This window comes from Pinus tabuliformis, chromosome J, assembly GCF_031772625.1.
Source record: "Pinus tabuliformis cultivar Carrire ecotype Pingquan chromosome J, CPIR1, whole genome shotgun sequence".
Taxonomy (NCBI): Eukaryota; Viridiplantae; Streptophyta; class Pinopsida; order Pinales; family Pinaceae; genus Pinus; species Pinus tabuliformis.
In genome coordinates this window covers 76,608,008-76,628,065 of record NC_142295.1, presented here as the reverse complement: position 1 = coordinate 76,628,065, position 20,058 = coordinate 76,608,008, and the positions used below count along the sequence as shown (strand labels likewise).

At 37.4% G+C, this 20,058-nt stretch overlaps 1 protein-coding gene across 3 annotated transcripts in view; it reads left to right on the top strand.

Moving 5' to 3' along the window:
- Positions 1–20,058, top strand: part of LOC149225591 (uncharacterized) — a 96,660-nt gene that overhangs the window by 36,809 nt on the left and 39,793 nt on the right. For all 3 annotated transcript variants that reach the window (XM_089377179.1, XM_089377178.1, XM_089377180.1), the window contains one exon: positions 15,427–15,640. In XM_089377179.1, coding sequence (XP_089233305.1) covers positions 15,518–15,640 — 123 coding nt within the window. In that variant the 5' untranslated portion in view covers positions 15,427–15,517. The remainder of the gene's footprint in view (positions 1–15,426; positions 15,641–20,058) is intronic.

Sequence of the window (20,058 nt, the reverse complement as noted above, 5' to 3'; positions counted from 1 at the left end):
GATGCTGAGAAGAAGAAGTCAAAGAAGGAATAAGTGAAAGATCTATACTATTAATGAGACAGTCTTCTTCACCAAGTTCTTTTCAATGTTTGTATAACTATCATGGTAGGAAGCATTAGAAGCATGATAGGATGCATCATTTTAGGAGATGGAATCATAAAAGCATACGAATGAAGCAAGAGCTCATGACATCATCATCAAAAGCTTGAAAGATAGCTGAAGTAGAAGTCTATGGTAATCATCATTAGAAGGAATTAGCTCTTGGTAACCTCATTAGAAGCATAAATAGTACTTATAGGTAGAAGGAAGTCATCTAGTGTAGAACTCATCATACATCATTGGAAAGGAGCATTTGTAGGATGAGGATAATCAAGATCCTCCATTGGAATCTTCATTAGAAGGTTTATCTCTTGGAAGAAGCGTCTCACTAATAATACCACCTTGGATGGGATTCATTATTTGGAAGAATGATGTATGATGACGAAGGAATGCAACATATTGAGATGGTTGAAATACTCTCAATCAAGGAAAGGAAGCTGTTGAAGGAAGTCTAGATGACCAAAAGAAGAAAAGAGGTATGTATGCATATGTTTTATAAGTTAGGTCATATCATCATATAGTTGCAGATAATTGGAATTTGGGATCGATACTCTACCTCATGAGTATGATCAAAAGAAAGGGTTCTCTTTTGTTGGAAAGATGCATTGAAGGCATGGTTCACATATTGACTAGATGAAATCAATATAATATGTCCTCATATGAAATATGAGATGGTTGACAAAGGTGAAGGAACTATGATTGGAAGTTCCTGGGAAGCAATATGTGAATAGAGAAAAGAAGAGATCGTGAAAGATGCAATTATGGTCACCTAGAAGAGGCAATAAACATCCGATGACTAGAAGAATTGGCCATGATATCTCCATGGGAAAGATATGAAGACCTTGGGAAAGTCCAGAAAGAAAGAAGATCCTTGACAATTGAATATCTTGGAGATGTGTCAATATATATGTAGGATGCTGATGTTGCAACAACAGATGTCATGATGAAGGGCCATCACAAAAGGTAATTTCTGATGCGATGTTCATTTTTTTTATTTTGAATAATATTTGGATGGGTTAATATAGGGCTACGAAAAGGGAGTTGTGGTTGTCACCTACAACTAAGCACTCATGTGGTTGGATTGAAGATCCCAAAGAAAACATGACGTAGAAGAGGTAGTTGTATGAAGAAGAGCCAGATGTGGATCAGAGGATCACTTTCCAATGAAGAGAAGAATGTCCTAACTGACATGACGTGTGAAGGAAAGTGATGGATGGTCGATGCCCTATGACGAAGTCCCATAAGATGAAGGCTCCATAAAGATGAAGATGAAATTAATGACATCGAATGGAGAAGCTATACAAGCAGCTGAAGGTCTCATGATCTTCACCTAAGAAGAGATAACTGTTGTTGGAAATCGGTCCCTAGGTAAGAGAGAGCCTGGAAGCAAGTTTCCAATTAAGAAGAAACTTGGAAGCAAGTCCCTAGCTAAGAGGGAGCTTGGACAAGTCCCTCGTTGAGAGGGTGTTTGGACAAGTCCCTGGTTGAGAGGGAGCTTGGGTACATTCCTTTTATGGGAATGGGTATATCCTCCCTAGTTGATAGGGAGAAATAGACACATCATTCTTGTCTTCACTTTGGAAGAAAGAATGGAAGATTGGGTAAGCATTTGGCATCTGATACTCTTCGAGGATGTGGTAGGGCATCCAAGATAATAGTAGTCGTAGAGGACCGATATTCTTTGAGGAATGCGAATCGAAGATATGAATAGTCTTGGAAGGACATACCCTGTGAACACCAGGGTGGGGTATGTTCCTTGAAAGACAATGATGAAGGCGTCTATAAATCATTTTTTCGCTAACATTGTGCTTTCATCTTGTGGAGAGATAGAGTTGTTAATCAAGGCCTTGCTATGTGACAATGTTGGATGATATGATGCTAAACAGATGAGTTACCAATCCGACTCTTCTTATGAGAATTCTTCAGATTGAGAATGTCCAAGTACCTTGTATGGATTATGAATACCTCCCTAGTTAAGAGGGAGTGTTGAAATATGTAACTAGGTTCGGTCTTCATAATGACATGTAATCATGATTTTATGTATTTAATGAAAAGAAAAAAATAAATTTATTATTGTTATTCTTGAGGCATGGGTTTCATGCTCAAGGGAAATTTATTTTTAGTTCAAGCACCCATTGAGTGCTTCTAGGTTTGTCATAAAGTCAATTGAGTCATTGTCATGTATTAAAGACCCATTTGGGCATGTTACATATTGTAAAGAAAATTTATTTGAGTCAAAATAAAGTCAAAAGACCTTTCAAGACCTTGTCATGGTGCAAAGATCAAGTCGGCCTACATGAAGAGATAAGTTGGCCTAAAGATTACAATTTGTACCCCTCACAAGCCTATAAATAAGAAGGAACTCGACCTCATTTGGAGATTCACTCAAGCAAGTTCGATTTTCTCAAGATAGAAGTTGGAAAAGGATCTTCTCAAGCACTAGATTGAAGTTTTTGGGCCTCTCTCTCTCTCTTTCTCGTGTTAGGGTTTCTACATTTGTTGGGCAAAATAATTTGGCGGGCAAAAGAATTTGAAGAATTTATTGAGCAGAAGAATTTGCTGGGAAGGTTGGAGTTGCAGAAGAACTTGTTGGGTAGGTTGAAGTTGCAGAAGAATTTGGTGGACAGGTCGAAGTTTCAAAAAAAATTGCGGGGCAGGTCGAAGTTGCAAAAGAATTTGTTGGGCAGGTCGAAGTGCCAAAAGAATCTGCTGGGTAAGTCTTAATTGCAGAAGTTGTTGGAAGCAAGGTTTGACTTGGTCTTGGAGGGTCTTGGTCAAGGGTCATAGGTCTTGAAATTCGTCAATTGAAGTTCTGTAAGAAGAGAAGAATTCTTATGGGTTTTCCTCTCAGTTGGAGAGGTTTTGGCCCTGGCTGATCACCTACATCTTGTGTCCTATTGTCTCTTTGATTTTATTGTTTGGTAGTTGTTTGATGATAAAGAACACTAATAATAATCAAGTGAAAGAAGAAGCTAATCAAGTAAAGTAAAAATATATCACAAGTAGTTATCAAGTTAAGAGAAATCCTCTATTTTAGCTTCCCCTAGATTTCTCAACACCTTTGATTGCCTCTGTTTCCATGAAGTATTTCGTTCAATGCTCCTACATTTCTATGTTTTGGTAGGTGCCTTTTATTGCCTTTGTTTCCATGTAACATTAAGAAATGTTGGAAATGCTTTTTGAAAGGAAGTTGGTTCAAAGGCAGTAGATAAATTCAGTTCACAATAATATGAAACATCGATATCATATACATAACATGAATTTGAATTAATTACATCACCTTCATCATGTCGAATGGAACCTCTAGTTCATGTCTTTCCTTTCTCATCAGGATGAACAATTTGAACTTTGAAGTGTCTTAATGAGCCACTTTGGTTGAGTTTTTTGAGGTGGTCCAAGTTGCTCCACTGATTGAGATGGTGTTGCATCAAGGTTCAACCTTTGAATCCCCTAAATCACATCATCCAATGGATCTTCTTGATCTGATGAAGTAGCCCGACCTTCATGCGGGTAGATTGTGCTTCAAATGAAAATTCCAAAGATTGATCCAAGATAGGGATTTGTCCTTTAAGATCTCATCATGAAATTTGTGATGTCTTTACATGAGAGAATCTATCCAGATGATCAAGCTTCCACTCAACATATTTGTCCATTTTTGAATATTCAAGAAAAATTACATCTCTGGAAAGAGTGAACTTCTTGTTTACCTTGTCGTAAAGATGATATGCCTTGGTGGTATATGGGTATCGTAGGCATGTGTAGTTTCAACTCGTTGCCTCAAGGTTGTCTTTGCTCCTTAGGAATCAAGGCATAACAAGTGGAATGAAAGACCTTGAGATGTCTCATTGAGGGAATGCAACCATAAAACATCAATTTTACATTTTAAAAAACATGATTGAATGAACTATATTTAAGAGGGTCTTGTTCTTTCTTTTAGCTACACCATTCTGTTGACGATTGTATGGAATTGTGGTTTGATGTTGGATCTCATGTTGCCGTAGATACTTTTCAAATTCATTAGATATATATTCTTTTCCATTATCAGTGCAAAGAGATCCCATATATGATTGTACCTCATTTTAGATCCATACATGAAAGATTTTAAAAGTTTCAAAAGCTTGTGATTTATGTTTTAGTAAGTACACCCAACACATCATGGTATAACCATCAATAAAAGACGTATTTATTTCCAGTAGAAGATGGAACAAGCATAGGGCCACACAATTTAGATTTATTAGTCCAATTTTTCTACATGCTCTAGAAGTGGAATGATTGTAGGGTTGTTTACTATGTTTTTCAAGAATAAAAGTATCACATTGTTTCAATCTCTTAGGAATGGTAGTCAAACTAGAAACACTATTATTTTCCAAGAAATAATGTTTGTCATAATTAATGTGTCAAAATATAGATTTCCATAGAAGACTAGATGGCAATGTATCTTCATCGTGGTGAGAGAAGTATGCAAAATTTTGTACATGAGCAGATGCCCCTTTCAACTTTAGCAAGTCGCTGCAATTACAACCTTGTTGTTTGAGCTCTTCCTTATTTCAACTCTTCCACTGGAGATTTGAATGGAGTGGCCTTACTGTTTAATGTACACAAGGGACATCAAGATCCTTTGCAACTTTGGAAGATAGAGCATATCATGCAAAAGAAAATCTAGGACTCCAATCAATTTAAGCTTGATGGTGCCAATTCTCGAAGGTTTCATACCTAATTTCTCTGCAAAATAAACTATAGTATTTACATTGTCACTAAGATCTTCAAAGAAGCCTCTCTGGAATGTCATGTGGCATGTTGCACTTGTGTCAAGTTGCCATGTATCTCTCCAATAAGCAAGTGAAGTGTGAAATAAATCTTTAGCTACCCCAATATTGCAATGTGCAACATTGTAATGAGATGATTTAGGTGCTTTTCCTTTTGCCATATTTGATGTACGTTTGTCTTTTTTCTGATATTGCTCGTCTCTGATCTTCTCCTGGGGGATTCTGGTTGTGTTTTCTTCATGTCCATTTTTGTCGCAATGGTCACAATGAATATCAGATCTCTCACCTTGATCATGACTACCCTTTGCCTCTGAAATTCTTTCTTTCATGCCTCCTTTTATTCCCATCTCCTCTAGAAGAATCTTGTGATTGATTCTTCTTTTTTTGAGCAAGGCACACAGTTTCTCCAGTAGGTTGAGTTGTCTTCTTTCCAAAAGCCTTTTCACGTTCTGGAATTTCTCCACCATAGTGAAATGAGATGGACTTAATTTTGTTGAGAAATCAATCCATGTAGTTATTAGGGTTTTGATTCGTGTTTACTTGATAATTACTTGTGATATGTGTTGGATTCTTTACTTCTTTATTATGTTGTCTTTCATCAAGCAATTACCAAATCAAAATGTATGAAGATCACAAGAACAAAAGACACAAGATGTAGCACTCAGCTAGGGCAAAACCAGTGAAACTCTTTTTCAATTATTGAACCAAGTCAAAGTGAGACAATCCAAGACCTTTATACCTAGATAAAGACATCCTCGAATCACTAAGTCAACCCTCCTTTCAAGTAGATAGATTCTGTCAAAGTCAACAAGAGTAACTTCCTTCAAAATTGCTTCAATCTAGAATTTCGGCCCCTGCAACTCAAAGCTTTGGACTTGCAGTTACTGCAGAAATTTTGGCCCTTGCAACTTGCCCATAAACTCTAGAAAAATTATCACATGTGAGAGAGAGATGCCCAAAAAAACTTTGATTTTGTCTTCTTTTGATTTTTGTTCCTTCTCCTTGACTATGCTCTCCTTTTTCTTAATATTTTACTGCAAATCAAACTTGTGGATGATGGATACGAAATAGGTCGAGTTCCTCTTCTATTTATACTGCTTCCACAGGGTTGAATAGCCCCAATTTGGGCTGACTTCTTCAAGGTAGAGCCATCTTGGTGAGGAGGTGTCAAATGACTATTTTGACTCAAAAACAATTTTCTTTACATGATACAAAAGCCCAAGAAGGGTCGAATAAATGTGACAATGACTCTTATGACTCAAGACAAGACCTAGGAGCCTTCAATGGAGGTTATGACCTAAAAAATAAATAAAGAGCATGAAACCCATGCTTCAAAAATAAGTTTTATTTTACAATAAAATTTCTTTTTGTTTCTTTTGACAAATACATTACATCGTGACTCAAATACAACTATGAAGACTGACACTAGTTACATTCTTCAACAAATTTGGCCACTAGCTTTTAGGGATTCAAGGTAGTGGGAGTATGTGGGATAGAGGGCCTTGATGAAGGCTATAGAGGACTGTCTATCTTCAGTCCATTGGCATCTATGTCGTGCATGATGGCTTTAAGCTTAGAGGCTATAGTAATGGGATCATCATCCTTCAACTCTGGGTTGAAGAACTTCACTAGTAGTTGTGCGAGTTCCAATTTTGAGTGTGTGTCATATAAGTACTTCAATTTCTTTACAACACCTTAAGAATGTTTAATGGAAACAATATGGCATCTCTCATCTTTGCATACTGTTGTGGCAGTTAGGGCATATGTTTTCTTGTCTTTGTTTCTCTATATGTTTAGCTCCTTGTCTGAAGTCGGCTTGTTAGGTCCATTGTCTTCCTATCCTTTACCATTCTCAAGCTTTCCTTCATAGACACCATCCCACAGATCATTAAGGATTAGAGTGTGTTTGATTATTTTGGACAACTCTAGATAGTTCTCCTTGCCAGTCAACAACACGCCAATAATGGAAATGAGAGAATGTATCTTTATAATAAAAAATTAAATCACTACAAAATAGTCTCAAACTTAGTTTACTTAAGCAACTAATAAGAATTGTAAGTAAATTCCTTCTGTTCTAAAATGTGCTTGTTATTACAATCTACAACACACATAGAGGGTGGTATTCTTCCTTGAATTGTTGACTGTTGAAAATGTAGTGTGGAAAGTATTTTGGCTTGTGCCTTAGCCATAAAGACCACGGGTTTGTCTTTCTCTTAGCATGAGTACGAGCTCATGAGTTAAGCTTCAGTTATGATGAGTTATTTCCAGTTTACTGGAATAATCATCAAGATTACATGTGTAGAGTTGGAGCTTCATCTACGTGGAGTCTTTTTCAGTTTGACTACAGGACGAGGTGGCAGTTATAGGTTGAGTTAGAACGATTTAGTCTCAAATGTTGTTTGGAGAGAGAATGAGTTAACAACTCCAGTGATGATTGGAAGGAGCGCGAGTAACACTCTCAGTCAACTCGTTATCAGAGCTCGAGTTCTACATTAAGCTGGGCCTCCTTGCATGGATCGAACTTTACCTATAAAGAGAAGGACAAAGGCACAATTCATCATAAGTTTGTTCACAAGTTTGTGAGAACATCTTTGTTGTGTGTGTGCGTAGAAGTTGTGCAGAGAATAGGGCAGATTTGTGCTAGGAAATAGGAGGCAAATTTGTACTAGGAAATATAGCTTCTTGTGCGCTAGGAAATAGGAGGCCCAGTGCGCTAGGAAATAGGGCCAGATAGTGTGCAAGGAAGGAGGAGCAAGGATCAAGAGTTTGCAGGGCAAGTCAAAGCTATTTTAATAGGAGAATATGTGTGTTCTCGGAGACACAAATTGCTTTGTAATAGATCCAATTGCTCAAGATCAATCAATAGAATACAACAACAAAGAAACAAGGTTTTCCCATTTGGGTTTTTTGGGTAAACAAGCATCTCAATTTATGTGAATGTCTTTTTATCTCTCAATTATTTTCCGCTGCTTATAAGTTGTTCAGAAACTTCGTATCTTGGTGAAAGTAAATTTGGTTTCAGTATTTGGTTGCTTTGTTTTTGTTGAAGAATCTAGGGCACTTAGAGTTAATGAGTTTCTTCTTGGCATGATAACTATTTGTGAGGTATTTTAACTTTTTCTTCTTAGCACAATCTTCACTTGTTATTATTAGAGTGTGTGTTCTTAGTTCATCAAATAGCTACCAAAACAAAGAGACAAAAACACAAGATGTTGGCTTTCTGCCAGGGCCAAAACCTCTCTCTCTTAGAGAGGAAAACCCACACAAAATTTTTCTTATAGAGATTCCAATTGATGAATACGAAGACCATGACCCTTGACCTATTATGCCACTCCAAGACCAAGACACCAATCCTCTTCTTTGTCACTGTTGAGATCATCATCATTGTTGCACCATGACTGCTCCTTCACCGAGATCTTCATCACTGCTGCACCATGACTGCTCCTTCACCGAGATCTTCATCACTGCTGCACCATGACTACTCCTTCACCGAGATCTTCATTACTGCTGCACCTACCACCAATGCTACACCTTCAGCGAGAACTTTATCACACCAATGAGATATCCATTCAGAGGTATATATATATATGATCACTGTACCGAGGTCTTCATCATTATCTTGACCTTGTCATCATTAGGATCATCATTGATATCATGATTGCAATTATATCCATTCAGAGGTGTATATATATGATCACTGTACCGAGGTCTTCATCATTATCTTGACCTTGTCTTCATTAGGATCATCATTGATATCATGATTGCAATTATGCCGAGGACATGATTGTGTCTAGGATGTATGCTGCACCGAGATCCTTCTCATTATACCGAGACTATGAGAGGGTGTTACTGTGAGATCACCTAGATCCTTCACATCACACATGAGCCAAGACTATGACTGTGTTAGGTATGCTGAGACAAAGATCTTCAAGACTTCAGGGAGGCTGAGACTTTATTTGAGATACTCATTCGAAAATCATAGGGATCCTCTTCCATACAAAACACTGAACTATTGTCTTCATCCTTCCTGTACCACTTTACTTACCCCAGATTTCAGAGTGATATGCGAGGATGTCACCGTAAAACTGCGAGGGTATAGGCTCCTTTATATAGTTGTTTGTCCCTGTATTTGAGACGACATGTCCATTGAAAGGATGTGTTTCCATATGTGAGCCAACTTGATATTTATATATATTTTGAGGCTGTTATGACTGCGTTCTACATTGTTTTGCTGGCTCACTTCTTGTGATTGTCTTGGGGAATTGTGCTTGTCTTGGAGGGTTGTGCTTGTCTTGGAGGGCTGATCTAGACATTAGGTTGACTCATATACATTTTATATATGCTCAAGAAGAGCTCCTCAATATTTTTCTTTGACTCTTTGACTTTCCTATAACACTTTAACATGTGCTAGATGTTGGAAATACTGAGGGGGGGGGGGTGAATCAATATGCCTTTTCAATTGTTATTTTTACCAGTTAAATCATTTATATTTAGAACACAACCTCTAGGGCTCCAACCCTATCTTCTCAAGGCACCAACCTTGTGTTTATGAGCACCAACTCCAAGGACACCAATCCTTCCAATTCTGAGGCACCAACCCCAAGGGTTCCAACCCTATCTTGTCAAGGCACCAACCTTGTTTGTTTGAGGCTCCAACCTTTAGGGCACCAAGTCTCTGGGCTCCAACCCACTGCTATATTTTGTCTAGATATGTTTGGTAGTTATGCTCTGCTCCCAACATTTTCTTCACTGAATTATGTCAATCTATAGCTTCACTAGTCTCCATGCTACATCATCAATGACAACTTGTCTTCATATGAAGGAGTCTTCACAACTCTTCATATTGCCCACACAGAGTCTGCAAAGTTACCTCATGATGATTTCAAATATCCATCATGATCTACAATAGTCTTTACACAACTTCAATGTGTCTACAATGAACTGCACTAAGCTTTCCAAGGAACAAACTCACAAATACTTCAACGCTGGTGTTGTCTACTGCTCCCTTCAACTGATGACTGATGAAATCTTACTTGGCTGGTTCGAGGTCAAACAGATCTTCATCTTCCGCTGGCCCTTTCGGCTTCCTTCTTCCTGCTGTGACCTTCGACTTCCTTCTGTCCTGTTGGACCTTCGGCTTCCTTCTGTCCTGCTGGACCTTTGGCTTCCTTCTGTCCTGCTGGACCTATAGCTTCCTTCTGTCCTGCTGGACCTTCGGCTTCCTTCTGTCCTGTTGGACCTACATCTTACTTCTGCCCTTCTGCTTCCTTCTCTCACTTGATCTTCGACTTCTTTTGTACCTTCATCGTCTGCTAGACCTTTGGCTTCTCGACCTTTCGACTTCTTCTTTCATTTGCTTGACCTTCCGGCTTCCTCTGTTCCTTCAAGTTCACGAACTGTTACCTCTTCTCTGTGATAGATGCCCGAGATACGTTACCCATATGGAGATCCCACGTGCCACGTCATTCCTTTAATCGCAATCGCAACTTCCGGAGGTCTTTTATAAGTCATGCCCATAACATACTCTGTCCTTCGATATCAACATCATCGATCTTCACATATCAACATAGTTAAAACCATATAATGGGTGGTCCCACCTGCCACATCATCACCTTAATCACAATCGTGGTTTACCATCGTTACATTTCTTCAAGACTAGCGATATGCGACGGATGCGATATTCCAATAAGCTTCTTTTGATAACTCAATCGGGTCCACTTAGTCCCAAGTCTTATCGGATTAATTCTCCACTGTTGATCTCATCTTTAATCCGACGGTTGTTGATCCACCCGATCAACAAACCCAATCACCGATCCTCCATCGTTTGATCAAGGCACGCTGGATCCAATGGTTCATAACGATATCGGCTAGGGAACTTGCGCGATGCTTAACTGCCTTTACGGAGCTGATAAGGATTATAAATCCTTGATCTATAAAAGTTCGGGTCCGTTCTTGAGATTAACGTTCGATCATTTTGTGACCTGATATCCATTGGATATACGAGGTCATCAAATCTATGGCCTGCGGGTCTTCAACTAGCACACGGGTTAACAACAAGCTTAACCCCCGCCGTTGATTGTGATGTAAGCGTTGAAAATGAGATCGACGGCTAGGATTTAGTGTGAGACTTCAGCCATGATCAAGGAAGTCCGTACTTTCCTACCCTCGCTCTTCCGATATGTTAACTGCTTTGATACTCTGCAATACTCCTCCGATATGTTAACTCCTCTGATATCTCTACGGTATTTCATGTGATATTACTATTAACTCCTCCATTAACACTGTTTATGCACCTCCGCCGATGTGTTCCTCTTTGCTTCTCGTGGTTTCCAATGACCTCTTCCTCTTACTCTTTGGCTTCATGATGGCTTCCGATAAACTCTTCATCTTACTCTTTGGCTTCTTGCTGTTGTTGCTTACTGGATCTACTGCGTCATTTGTTGATCAATTGACTTGGGTCTTCCATCTCATCATATCATCATATATCAAACTTTCATCACTATGAGCATTATGATCAATGGGCATCAATGGGAAATCATGTATCAGAGAATTTGCTATCACAAACACTGCTATATTGACATCAATGACAACCTAGATTAACACTAGACCTATGCAATGAGCAAGAAACTCATTTTTATAATTTACAAAAATAATATTTCTTTTCTTTCACAAGTACAAAAATCAAAATTACATTTATGAAGACCGAACCTAGTTACACTTTCTTCAACAGTTTTTGGTTATTCATCTAAGTAGTTGCAGAGTTTTATGGAAATTTAACATTGACTGCCTCATAAAAGATAAACATGACTTGTTTGCACAACACTTCCAACAGAAGCAATTTGCATTACAAGGTTTGAACTCTAATGTGTAATAAAGTAATTATAGATGGTGTAGAGCTTCCAAAAAAAACATTTACATGAAACAAACAAGGATCATTTTGTCTCAAAAGCTATTAGTTTTGTTGTCAAAGAAAAGCTACCCAAGCCTTGTGCTCAACCATTATTTGAGCATGCCTATGATTGTGGCATGTCGTCAATTCTATACTTGAGCACTACAATTGAAAAACCTTTGTGACTCTTTACCTTGGCACAACAAAGGAAAAAACTCAACAACTCTTTTTGGAATATGGCCACAAATTGACAGTTGAAGAGTGCTTGAATGAGTCTCTATTGTCAAGAAGATCATTGGCTCCTCCTTTGGAGTAGTGGATCTACAAGGTTCGGCTTGGTAGCATTAGTGGTTACGTATTGCTTGCATACAAAGAGAATGGGCTCGGGGGTGATGAGATTTAGCACGAAAGAGGGTTCAAAGAAGTTTCCAACGCAACCTAACTAGAAACTAATGTTGGAATGGTTGCATTTGAGGTTGGACTAAGTAATAGTGCAAGCATATAGAATGGGCGTGGAACAAGTTGGGATGAGTGGAGCAAAATCACGGCAAGAGAATGGTGAGAGTGTCAAGATGAGTGAGTATGTGAGTAGATGAAACTTGTGCAAACAGGTTGGGACGAGTGGACAAGTAGAGGCTATGAGGAGAGCACCGAGCATAGGAACGGGTACAGATTTAGTTGAGGAAATCCCAAAACAGAGAAGAATAGAATTAACAGGCTCATAATGGCAAAGAGGCAGATTTTATGGGGCAGACAGACAAAGATGTGTTTATGAGCAGGAATCATGGAGTTAGAACTTCTTTGATACCACTATTGGAAAGTGGAGTAACTTGACACATGATTGATTTTCCATTGACTCATAGCATTCATTAATAAATAGTTTTGTGATCGTGGAGTAACTTGACACATGATTGATTTTCCATTGACTCATAGCATTCATAAATAAATAGTTTTGTGATCTTTGGTTTCATCTTCATAGGTCTAGGGACTCTTCCTCTCCTAACTCTTCATATTTCCCCTATTTTCAAATATTTACAATTTACCATAATCCTTATGAATTAGGTGTCTAACATCTCTTGTAAAATATTTTGTAATATATTTTACCGATGTTTTAGTACATTTTGTAATTTTCCTTGTAGATAGGCTTTGCTTCTTAAAATAGAGTATGTTCACAAAAAAGAGTGTGTATATATCACATAACTATTTTGTCCAAGAACGACATCTCCACGTCTCTATGGAACATTGAATTGAAGTTAACTTTGTAGCCATTTGGATAGTAAAGTTGATCTTGGGTTGACCATTGTTTGGAAATTTTGTCTTCTTGTACATATTCTGATCCATCTGCTTTGCAGTACAAGTATTTAGTAAACTCAGAGTTAGGATCCTTCGTGCAACTGTTTTGTGATTTGTTCCATGAATGGGCAAGGGAAGTTTTTTGGTAGCTCTTATAAGGCTACCTTTGGCTACAAGAGGGATTCCTGCACCATAACATGTCCATCATCATTGCTCATTAGGATTAAACCAAGTAATTCTTATATCTGGCTTTCTTATAGAGTGACTATAAACAAGCATGTTTTGTTTATTAATGGAAAGAACTCCAAGTATCAGTCAATCCTATGGTCCATACCAGGTTTTGGGCAGAGCAATAGAATTAGAATTCATTTTGACATGATAGATTCCTATACACTCTGCAATTATATCTAATTACATCCTTACCTATGAAACATACCAAACTGATGCATGGAAAAGGAAAAACATTGGTTTTACAGTCACCCTAGTTTTGTAATCTTTGGTTTCATCTGCGTAGGTCTGGGGACTCTTCCTCTCCTAACTCTTCATATTTCTCCGATTTTCAAATATTTACAAAATGTTTTATAATTTACCATAATCCCTAAGGATTAGGTGTCTAACATCTCTTGTAAAATATTTTGTAATATATTTACCGATGTTTTACTATATTTTGTAATTTTTCTTGTAGATAGGCTCTTCTTCTTAAAATAGAGAGTGATCACAAAAAAGAGTGTGTACATATCACATAACCATTTTGACCGAGAACGGCATCTCCATGTCAATCTATGGGATATTGAATTGAAGTTAAATTTGTAGCCATTTGGATGGTAAAGTTGATCTTGGGTTGACCATTTTTTGCAAATTTCATCTTGTTTTTACATGTTCCTATCCATCTGCTTTGCAGTAGGAGTATTTGGTAAACTCAGAGTTAGAGATCCGTCGTTCAACCATTCTGTGATTTGTTCCATGAATGAGCAAGGGAATTTTTTTGGTAGCTCTTATAAAGCCAACATTGGCTACAAGAGGGATTCTTGCACCATAACATGTCCATCATCATTACTCATTAGGATTAAACCAAGTAATTCTTGTACCTGGCTTTCTTATAGAGTGACTATAAACAAACATGCTTTGATCATTAATGGAAAGAATGCCAGGTATCACTCAATTCTATGGTCCATACTAGGGTTTGGACAGAGGAATAAAATTAGAATTCATATTGACATGATAGATTCCTATACATTGTGCAGTTATATCTAATTACATCCTTACCTATGAAACATACCCAACTGATGCATGGAAAAGGAAAAACATTGGTTGTACATGCACCCTGTTGGGAAATCTTGGCCTAGAACCCTATACTAAGCATTTGTATATTCATGTTTACAGCCAGATAACAAATCTGGAAAATGTCATTGTCATTGGTTTGCAGACAGCTTAAGGTGCACAGCATGAACAGATATTAAATATGAACAAAATTACAAAAGGTCACTGCTTTGAACTTTTAGGACAGTTTTTAGTTACACACTTATATTGTACACTAGATCAATGTGATGGCTCAATAAAATTCGGTTCAACTTGTCTTTGGAGTCTTAAAATGAGGCAAGTGGTTAATTACAGAAATTTGTTTGCTCCTGTATCTTTTCCAGCCAGAATAATGCTGAATTCATGTATGGACAGCCATTAGTGGGCTTCAAGCATGTCTTGGACTCACTGTAGTTTTGTGCACAAGATTGCCTAAGAAATACCTTGGCCGAACTAGCATGGGTACCGGTGCACACAAATTGAAGTAAAAACCATGGAATTCTATGTATGAGCTTTTGGGCAATTCTCACCCTTACAAATTATGTGGGAATTGCATTTTGCAAGAGGAACTTCACTAAAATGGTCCCATGTAATCTCTGCCTGAAGGGAACTGGCCGCTTGCTGTTTGTCACATTCTTTAAGGAGCCTATGGTGATTTTAACTGTATATTTCTCTTATTTTTCAGATCAGTTTGATTGCAAGGTTAGTCTGCAACAGTATTGAGGTTCAGTTTCCTTGGGCTCATACTGATTATGTGATTTCCCCTTGTTGTCAAGCACATATAGCCTGTAACATTTGCGGAAGATGATTGAAATATACTTTCTTAAATTATGATTATACATTCACAAATATCTGATATCAAATTTTTGCTGTTAATTGTTTGCTTTGTATTTTGGATTTATAGATGTTATTTGTTTTTGTTCGAAGCCAAAAGATCAAGATATAGGTATATTTACGTCAAAGAACACCTTGCTATAGTACTGTTTAGCTGAAATTGTTTGATACATATTGCAGTATGTTTTGTTGCTTGCTTTGTCCTTGCAATAAAAATCTAATAATTGTTTTGATGCCTGCTTACAGTGTATTCGATAGCTTTTGGGGCTCTGAAAATATCATTTATTCACTATCTAGCGAGCACAAGCTAAAGATTGGAAATTTGGAGACCAGGAGAATGCCATACAGAACAAGGCCTTTGACTTCAATTCTCACCTTCTTGGTTTTGAATGCTGCATTGTTACCTACGCTTGGTCCCGTCTATGATTTTGTTTGCTTCCTACCATACTGGGAAAGAAGGGTACTTTTTCTATCTTTGGAGTCTTTCCCAAGAAGTGGTTATGTATTTAGGTTATGGTTCTGCTGCTAATTTAACATAAATATATTCCAGTAAATACACAATGATGTTCATATCAGAAATATATGTGTGAAATATTTATAATATGATCAGCAAAATATGATTACAATTTACAAGTAACCTCGGGTAGCACTTGCTTACCCCATCAGTACCTAGGCTGCACCTGGGAGCCAAAATATTGAGAATAATAGTTCTCCAAGGAGAGAATAGGATAATAATTCAACCATCCGTTGAAGAAGGGGAGAGAGGCCTATTTATGACCTGAGTAATGTGTCTTAGTTCAAAAGAAACAATGTATCCTTCCCAGACCTCATGGGATAACTTAAGTCTTAAACTACTCCCCAACTTCTACAAACATTAAATTTCTTGATTGCACTGGGAGGCAAATTCTACAACCCAGTACGGGGCAGATTGTAATGTCTAAAATCTATACATACTAAATCCTAGATCAATTTTAACCTTGGATATCAATTTCCTAGAGGGATAAAATCCGATGAGGTGCAAACCCTGTGCAACCCACTATGGGTCTGATTGTAATGTCTAAAAGCTATATTTACTAAATCCTAGATCAATTTTAACCTTGTATATCAATCTCCTAGAGAGATGAAATCCTATGAGGTGCAAATCCTCTCAGTGCAATCAAGAAATTTAATGTTTGTTGAAGTTGGGGTGTAGTTTATGTTATTCCACGGGATTTGGGCAAAGATACATCATGTCTTTTGAACTAAAGGCAAATTAGTTAGGTTATAAATAGGCCTCTCTCCCCTTCAATGTTTGATAGATCCAAGACTAAAATGGATCTAGGCTGCTATTTATCCAAACTAGTTCATATAATATATCATTGGGTTCATTTCATAATGGATTTTACAATGGAAATGTGCTTGATATGAGCTAGACTACTTAAGACAAGATTTTTGGGCAAGCAAAGACAATAAACATATCTTGAGGACAATGTTGTGCAATGGGGCATGCTACTGCAAAATATAGCACCTTAGTGCAAATCCTCATTACGCACTGTAGGTTAAGGGGAACAATGGGATCAACCACCGTTGTCGCCTTAGTAACTGTTTCACTGTTGTTTTATGGATGGATTTTTATCCCAACAAGGGAGGCTTACCTTGCACATCTTGGAGATTAAATAACCCAAGGATTCCCAAGTTAAACACCCACTAAGGTTGTTGCTAAATAAAACACCCAAAGATCATATTTAATAAAGTATAGCTCAAGGTGAAATGAAAGATAATTCAAGGCAGCGAATTCAAAGGAACTTCGGCTAAATCTACAGGGCTTGAATAGTCCTAGAGAGGCTCAAATAGATCCCAAACACATGGTACCATTAATTTGTCAATTGTCGTTATAAGTTAGGGTTTTTAAGAAGTACCATTTATGACATGCAAAATTTATGACAACAATAAAAAAACAACTTATAAATGATGATGAACAATAAATAAACAAAGCCTGTTAAATGAGTAAACAAGGAAATAGGTTGCAACAATTTTTCAATGGCTGAAAATGCATAAAATAGCTATAAAACCCAAGATGTCAGCTGTAAAAAGGTAGTTGAGAAATGCATTAAAAATGATATTTTGTTTTTTTAAATTAGTAGATGCAAATCCTAACCCTAGGACAGTGATGTCCAAGGTAATTTATGTTATTAAATGTAGATTTTGCCATAACCTAACCCTTATTTACCCTAGAAAACATAAAAAAATAAAAATTCAGGGTTTTAAATTTTAAATGATTGACACACTAGTGCCTCTTCTCAATCCCGAGCTAATGGAATCAAAGGCGAGGTCTGTGGAAGAAGACCAATTGGAATGAGGTATGGAGAGAAAATGCTACAAAGAAATTTTTCTTCACCAAACCCTAGCCACTTTCAATCAATTAGAGATTTAAGAGCAAGGAAGCTATATTAAGGTTCCTTGATGGGAATTTTGCAAGAGGAGGCGTCAAAGCCCAAGAGGATTTAATACATTAAGATGGAAAGTTTAGTGAAATCCCAATTCTACAACAATTTGCAAAATGGAAGAATATACTCGCAACAAAAATATAGAAGATCACCATAGTATCAATTTATCACCCAATAGAAAATTCTCCTCCAATAAAAATATCCTCCCAAAGTCAAGTTTCTACATCAATCCTCTATTGCATCCAAGAGAAAAATGGGTTACTGGTGTGCACTCTCTAATTCATGAGTGAGTGTGTTACAATGATTCATCCTAAATCAACTTCCCTATATTTATATGAGGGCAACCAAGTTGATTTAGTCCAATAATTGACTAAAATTTCTAAAAGTAATAAAGTATGCGATTACAAGTTAAGTAGTTCACAAGTTGACGTAAAAGATAGCTACTCAATGATAAAACATAATAGTAAGCCTTATTTTGACCCACACATGTGAGTAAAAAGCCTCCAAGGGTGATGTCATCCTCCAAAAGTGAGTATTTCCATCAAAATGTGCCATGGATGGGTCAAAGAGTGCTCCTCGCTCAAGAAGGCTATCTGGTCATCAACAAGGTGTCCAATCATCAAAGAATAATCTTCTCATCATCTCGTCATCATTAACCAAGCTCATGTCATCACTCTTAAGCCATATGAAGGGGACATCACAAGGCTTGGGCATGATGTTATCATATAGGGAACCATTCCCTATAGAGGAGTCTCAAGTCATCATCCTTAAATCAACTTATCAAAAGGGAAATGTCCTTCAAGAAGGTACAATGTTAGCTTGGGGGCCTTTTGTTGCCTCTAGGGTACATTATCTTTCTAGAAAACATCCTAGTCCAAGTGCACGACATTTTAGGTTCCTAAGGGAGAGGAGAAGGTCGTCATCAGTGCTGGATACATTCCAAAGTCAATGCTCCTTTAAAGGTGGCCAACGTCCTGGATTTGGTGCCCAAAATGGTCATCAAATGTTGTTGGATGTACACTTTGAAGTACTAGAGAAGTCTCAATCAATCTCTCAAGGGATGGTAGTTGTACCTCTTAGTAAGCATCTGAAACATACCCTCAAAATCAAGTGAGGTCATCATCATAGGTAAAATAACCATAAAGTATTAGACTATGCATATCTAATGCAAAAGACACCAAAGTATTTCACACAAGCATCATCTTCAAATGTCTTCCTAGCTTATGATTTGTAATTAAGTTACCATGCTTAGATATGGGAGGCTTATCCAAAGGCCCTATTGGGTGCTTTCAACTGTAAGGGGAGGAGCAATTCCTAGGTTGACCCATCAATTAGTAGGTGCAAGTGGTTAGTGATATGTTAGGTGTTTACTTCATGGAGGATGCCATAGTCTTTGTGCCACCTATGAAATTTTTTCGTCCTTGAGCGTTGTAATGTGGACACGGACTTTAGTTACCGTTTCCTCGACCTATTTTTACCACCCCTCTTGTGCACCTTTTTCTTCATTGATTTTCTTTTTCTTGCATAGCTTGGATTACAAGTCTTCATTTATGCATCATTGACCCCTTAGAGAGATGAGGGTGTTTATTGCTTATTGGGGTTGGGAGATTCATAGTTCCTTTCATTTTGATTGCTCATGCATTAGCCAGGAATTGGGTGAGGACTAATGAAGGGGGTAGAGCTCAAGATAGGCTTTTTTCCATGCACTTGATTTTATCCTAGCCAATTTCTTTTCATTTTATCATCATGGCTTGTGCTTTTCCTTTCCTTTCGGCGTAGTCTAACTAATAGATGTTTTAGCCTTTCTTGTTGAATTTGGTGATACAATTTTAGGTGAGTTTGTGATTTTTTGTTGTTTAAAATGTGTTTTTAAATGCGTAAATGGATTCTATGCCTTGGAAAGCCTCTAGGGCACTTAAAATCTACAAATTACACAACTCAACTTTACGATTCTAAAATTTTTTTGTAGGATTTATGGCAAAATAGACCAAAAAAAGTCTAGAAAAGGAACAAAATGGCTATTATTTAGACTTAGATTTTTCCTTTTGTTGCATCAATTGGTTAGGGCATAGTTTTCAGGCCCTTACTCAAGCATGAGGAAAATAGGGAACAATACTAGTGACCAATAACAATCTACTTGAAGATGGGATGTGGATACAGGAGAAAGAACGAAAGTGTTAAATATGGACTACCATGGACATGCAATGCCAATCAATGCCTCTTATTTGTGGCCCTTTTGGATAGTGGAAAGAAAGGCCTCAAGGAAGGTCACATTGGGCTAGGGGAAAGGAATAATCACCAAGGTGAAGCGTGGGAACAATAATATAACAAAAAATGGTCTATCATCCAATTCAACTTATTATTCGTACTAGAATGACCTTAAACATTAAATGAAAACATTTGATTACAAAAATGGTTAATGTACCTTATTGTTGAGAGGTTTGTCATTGAT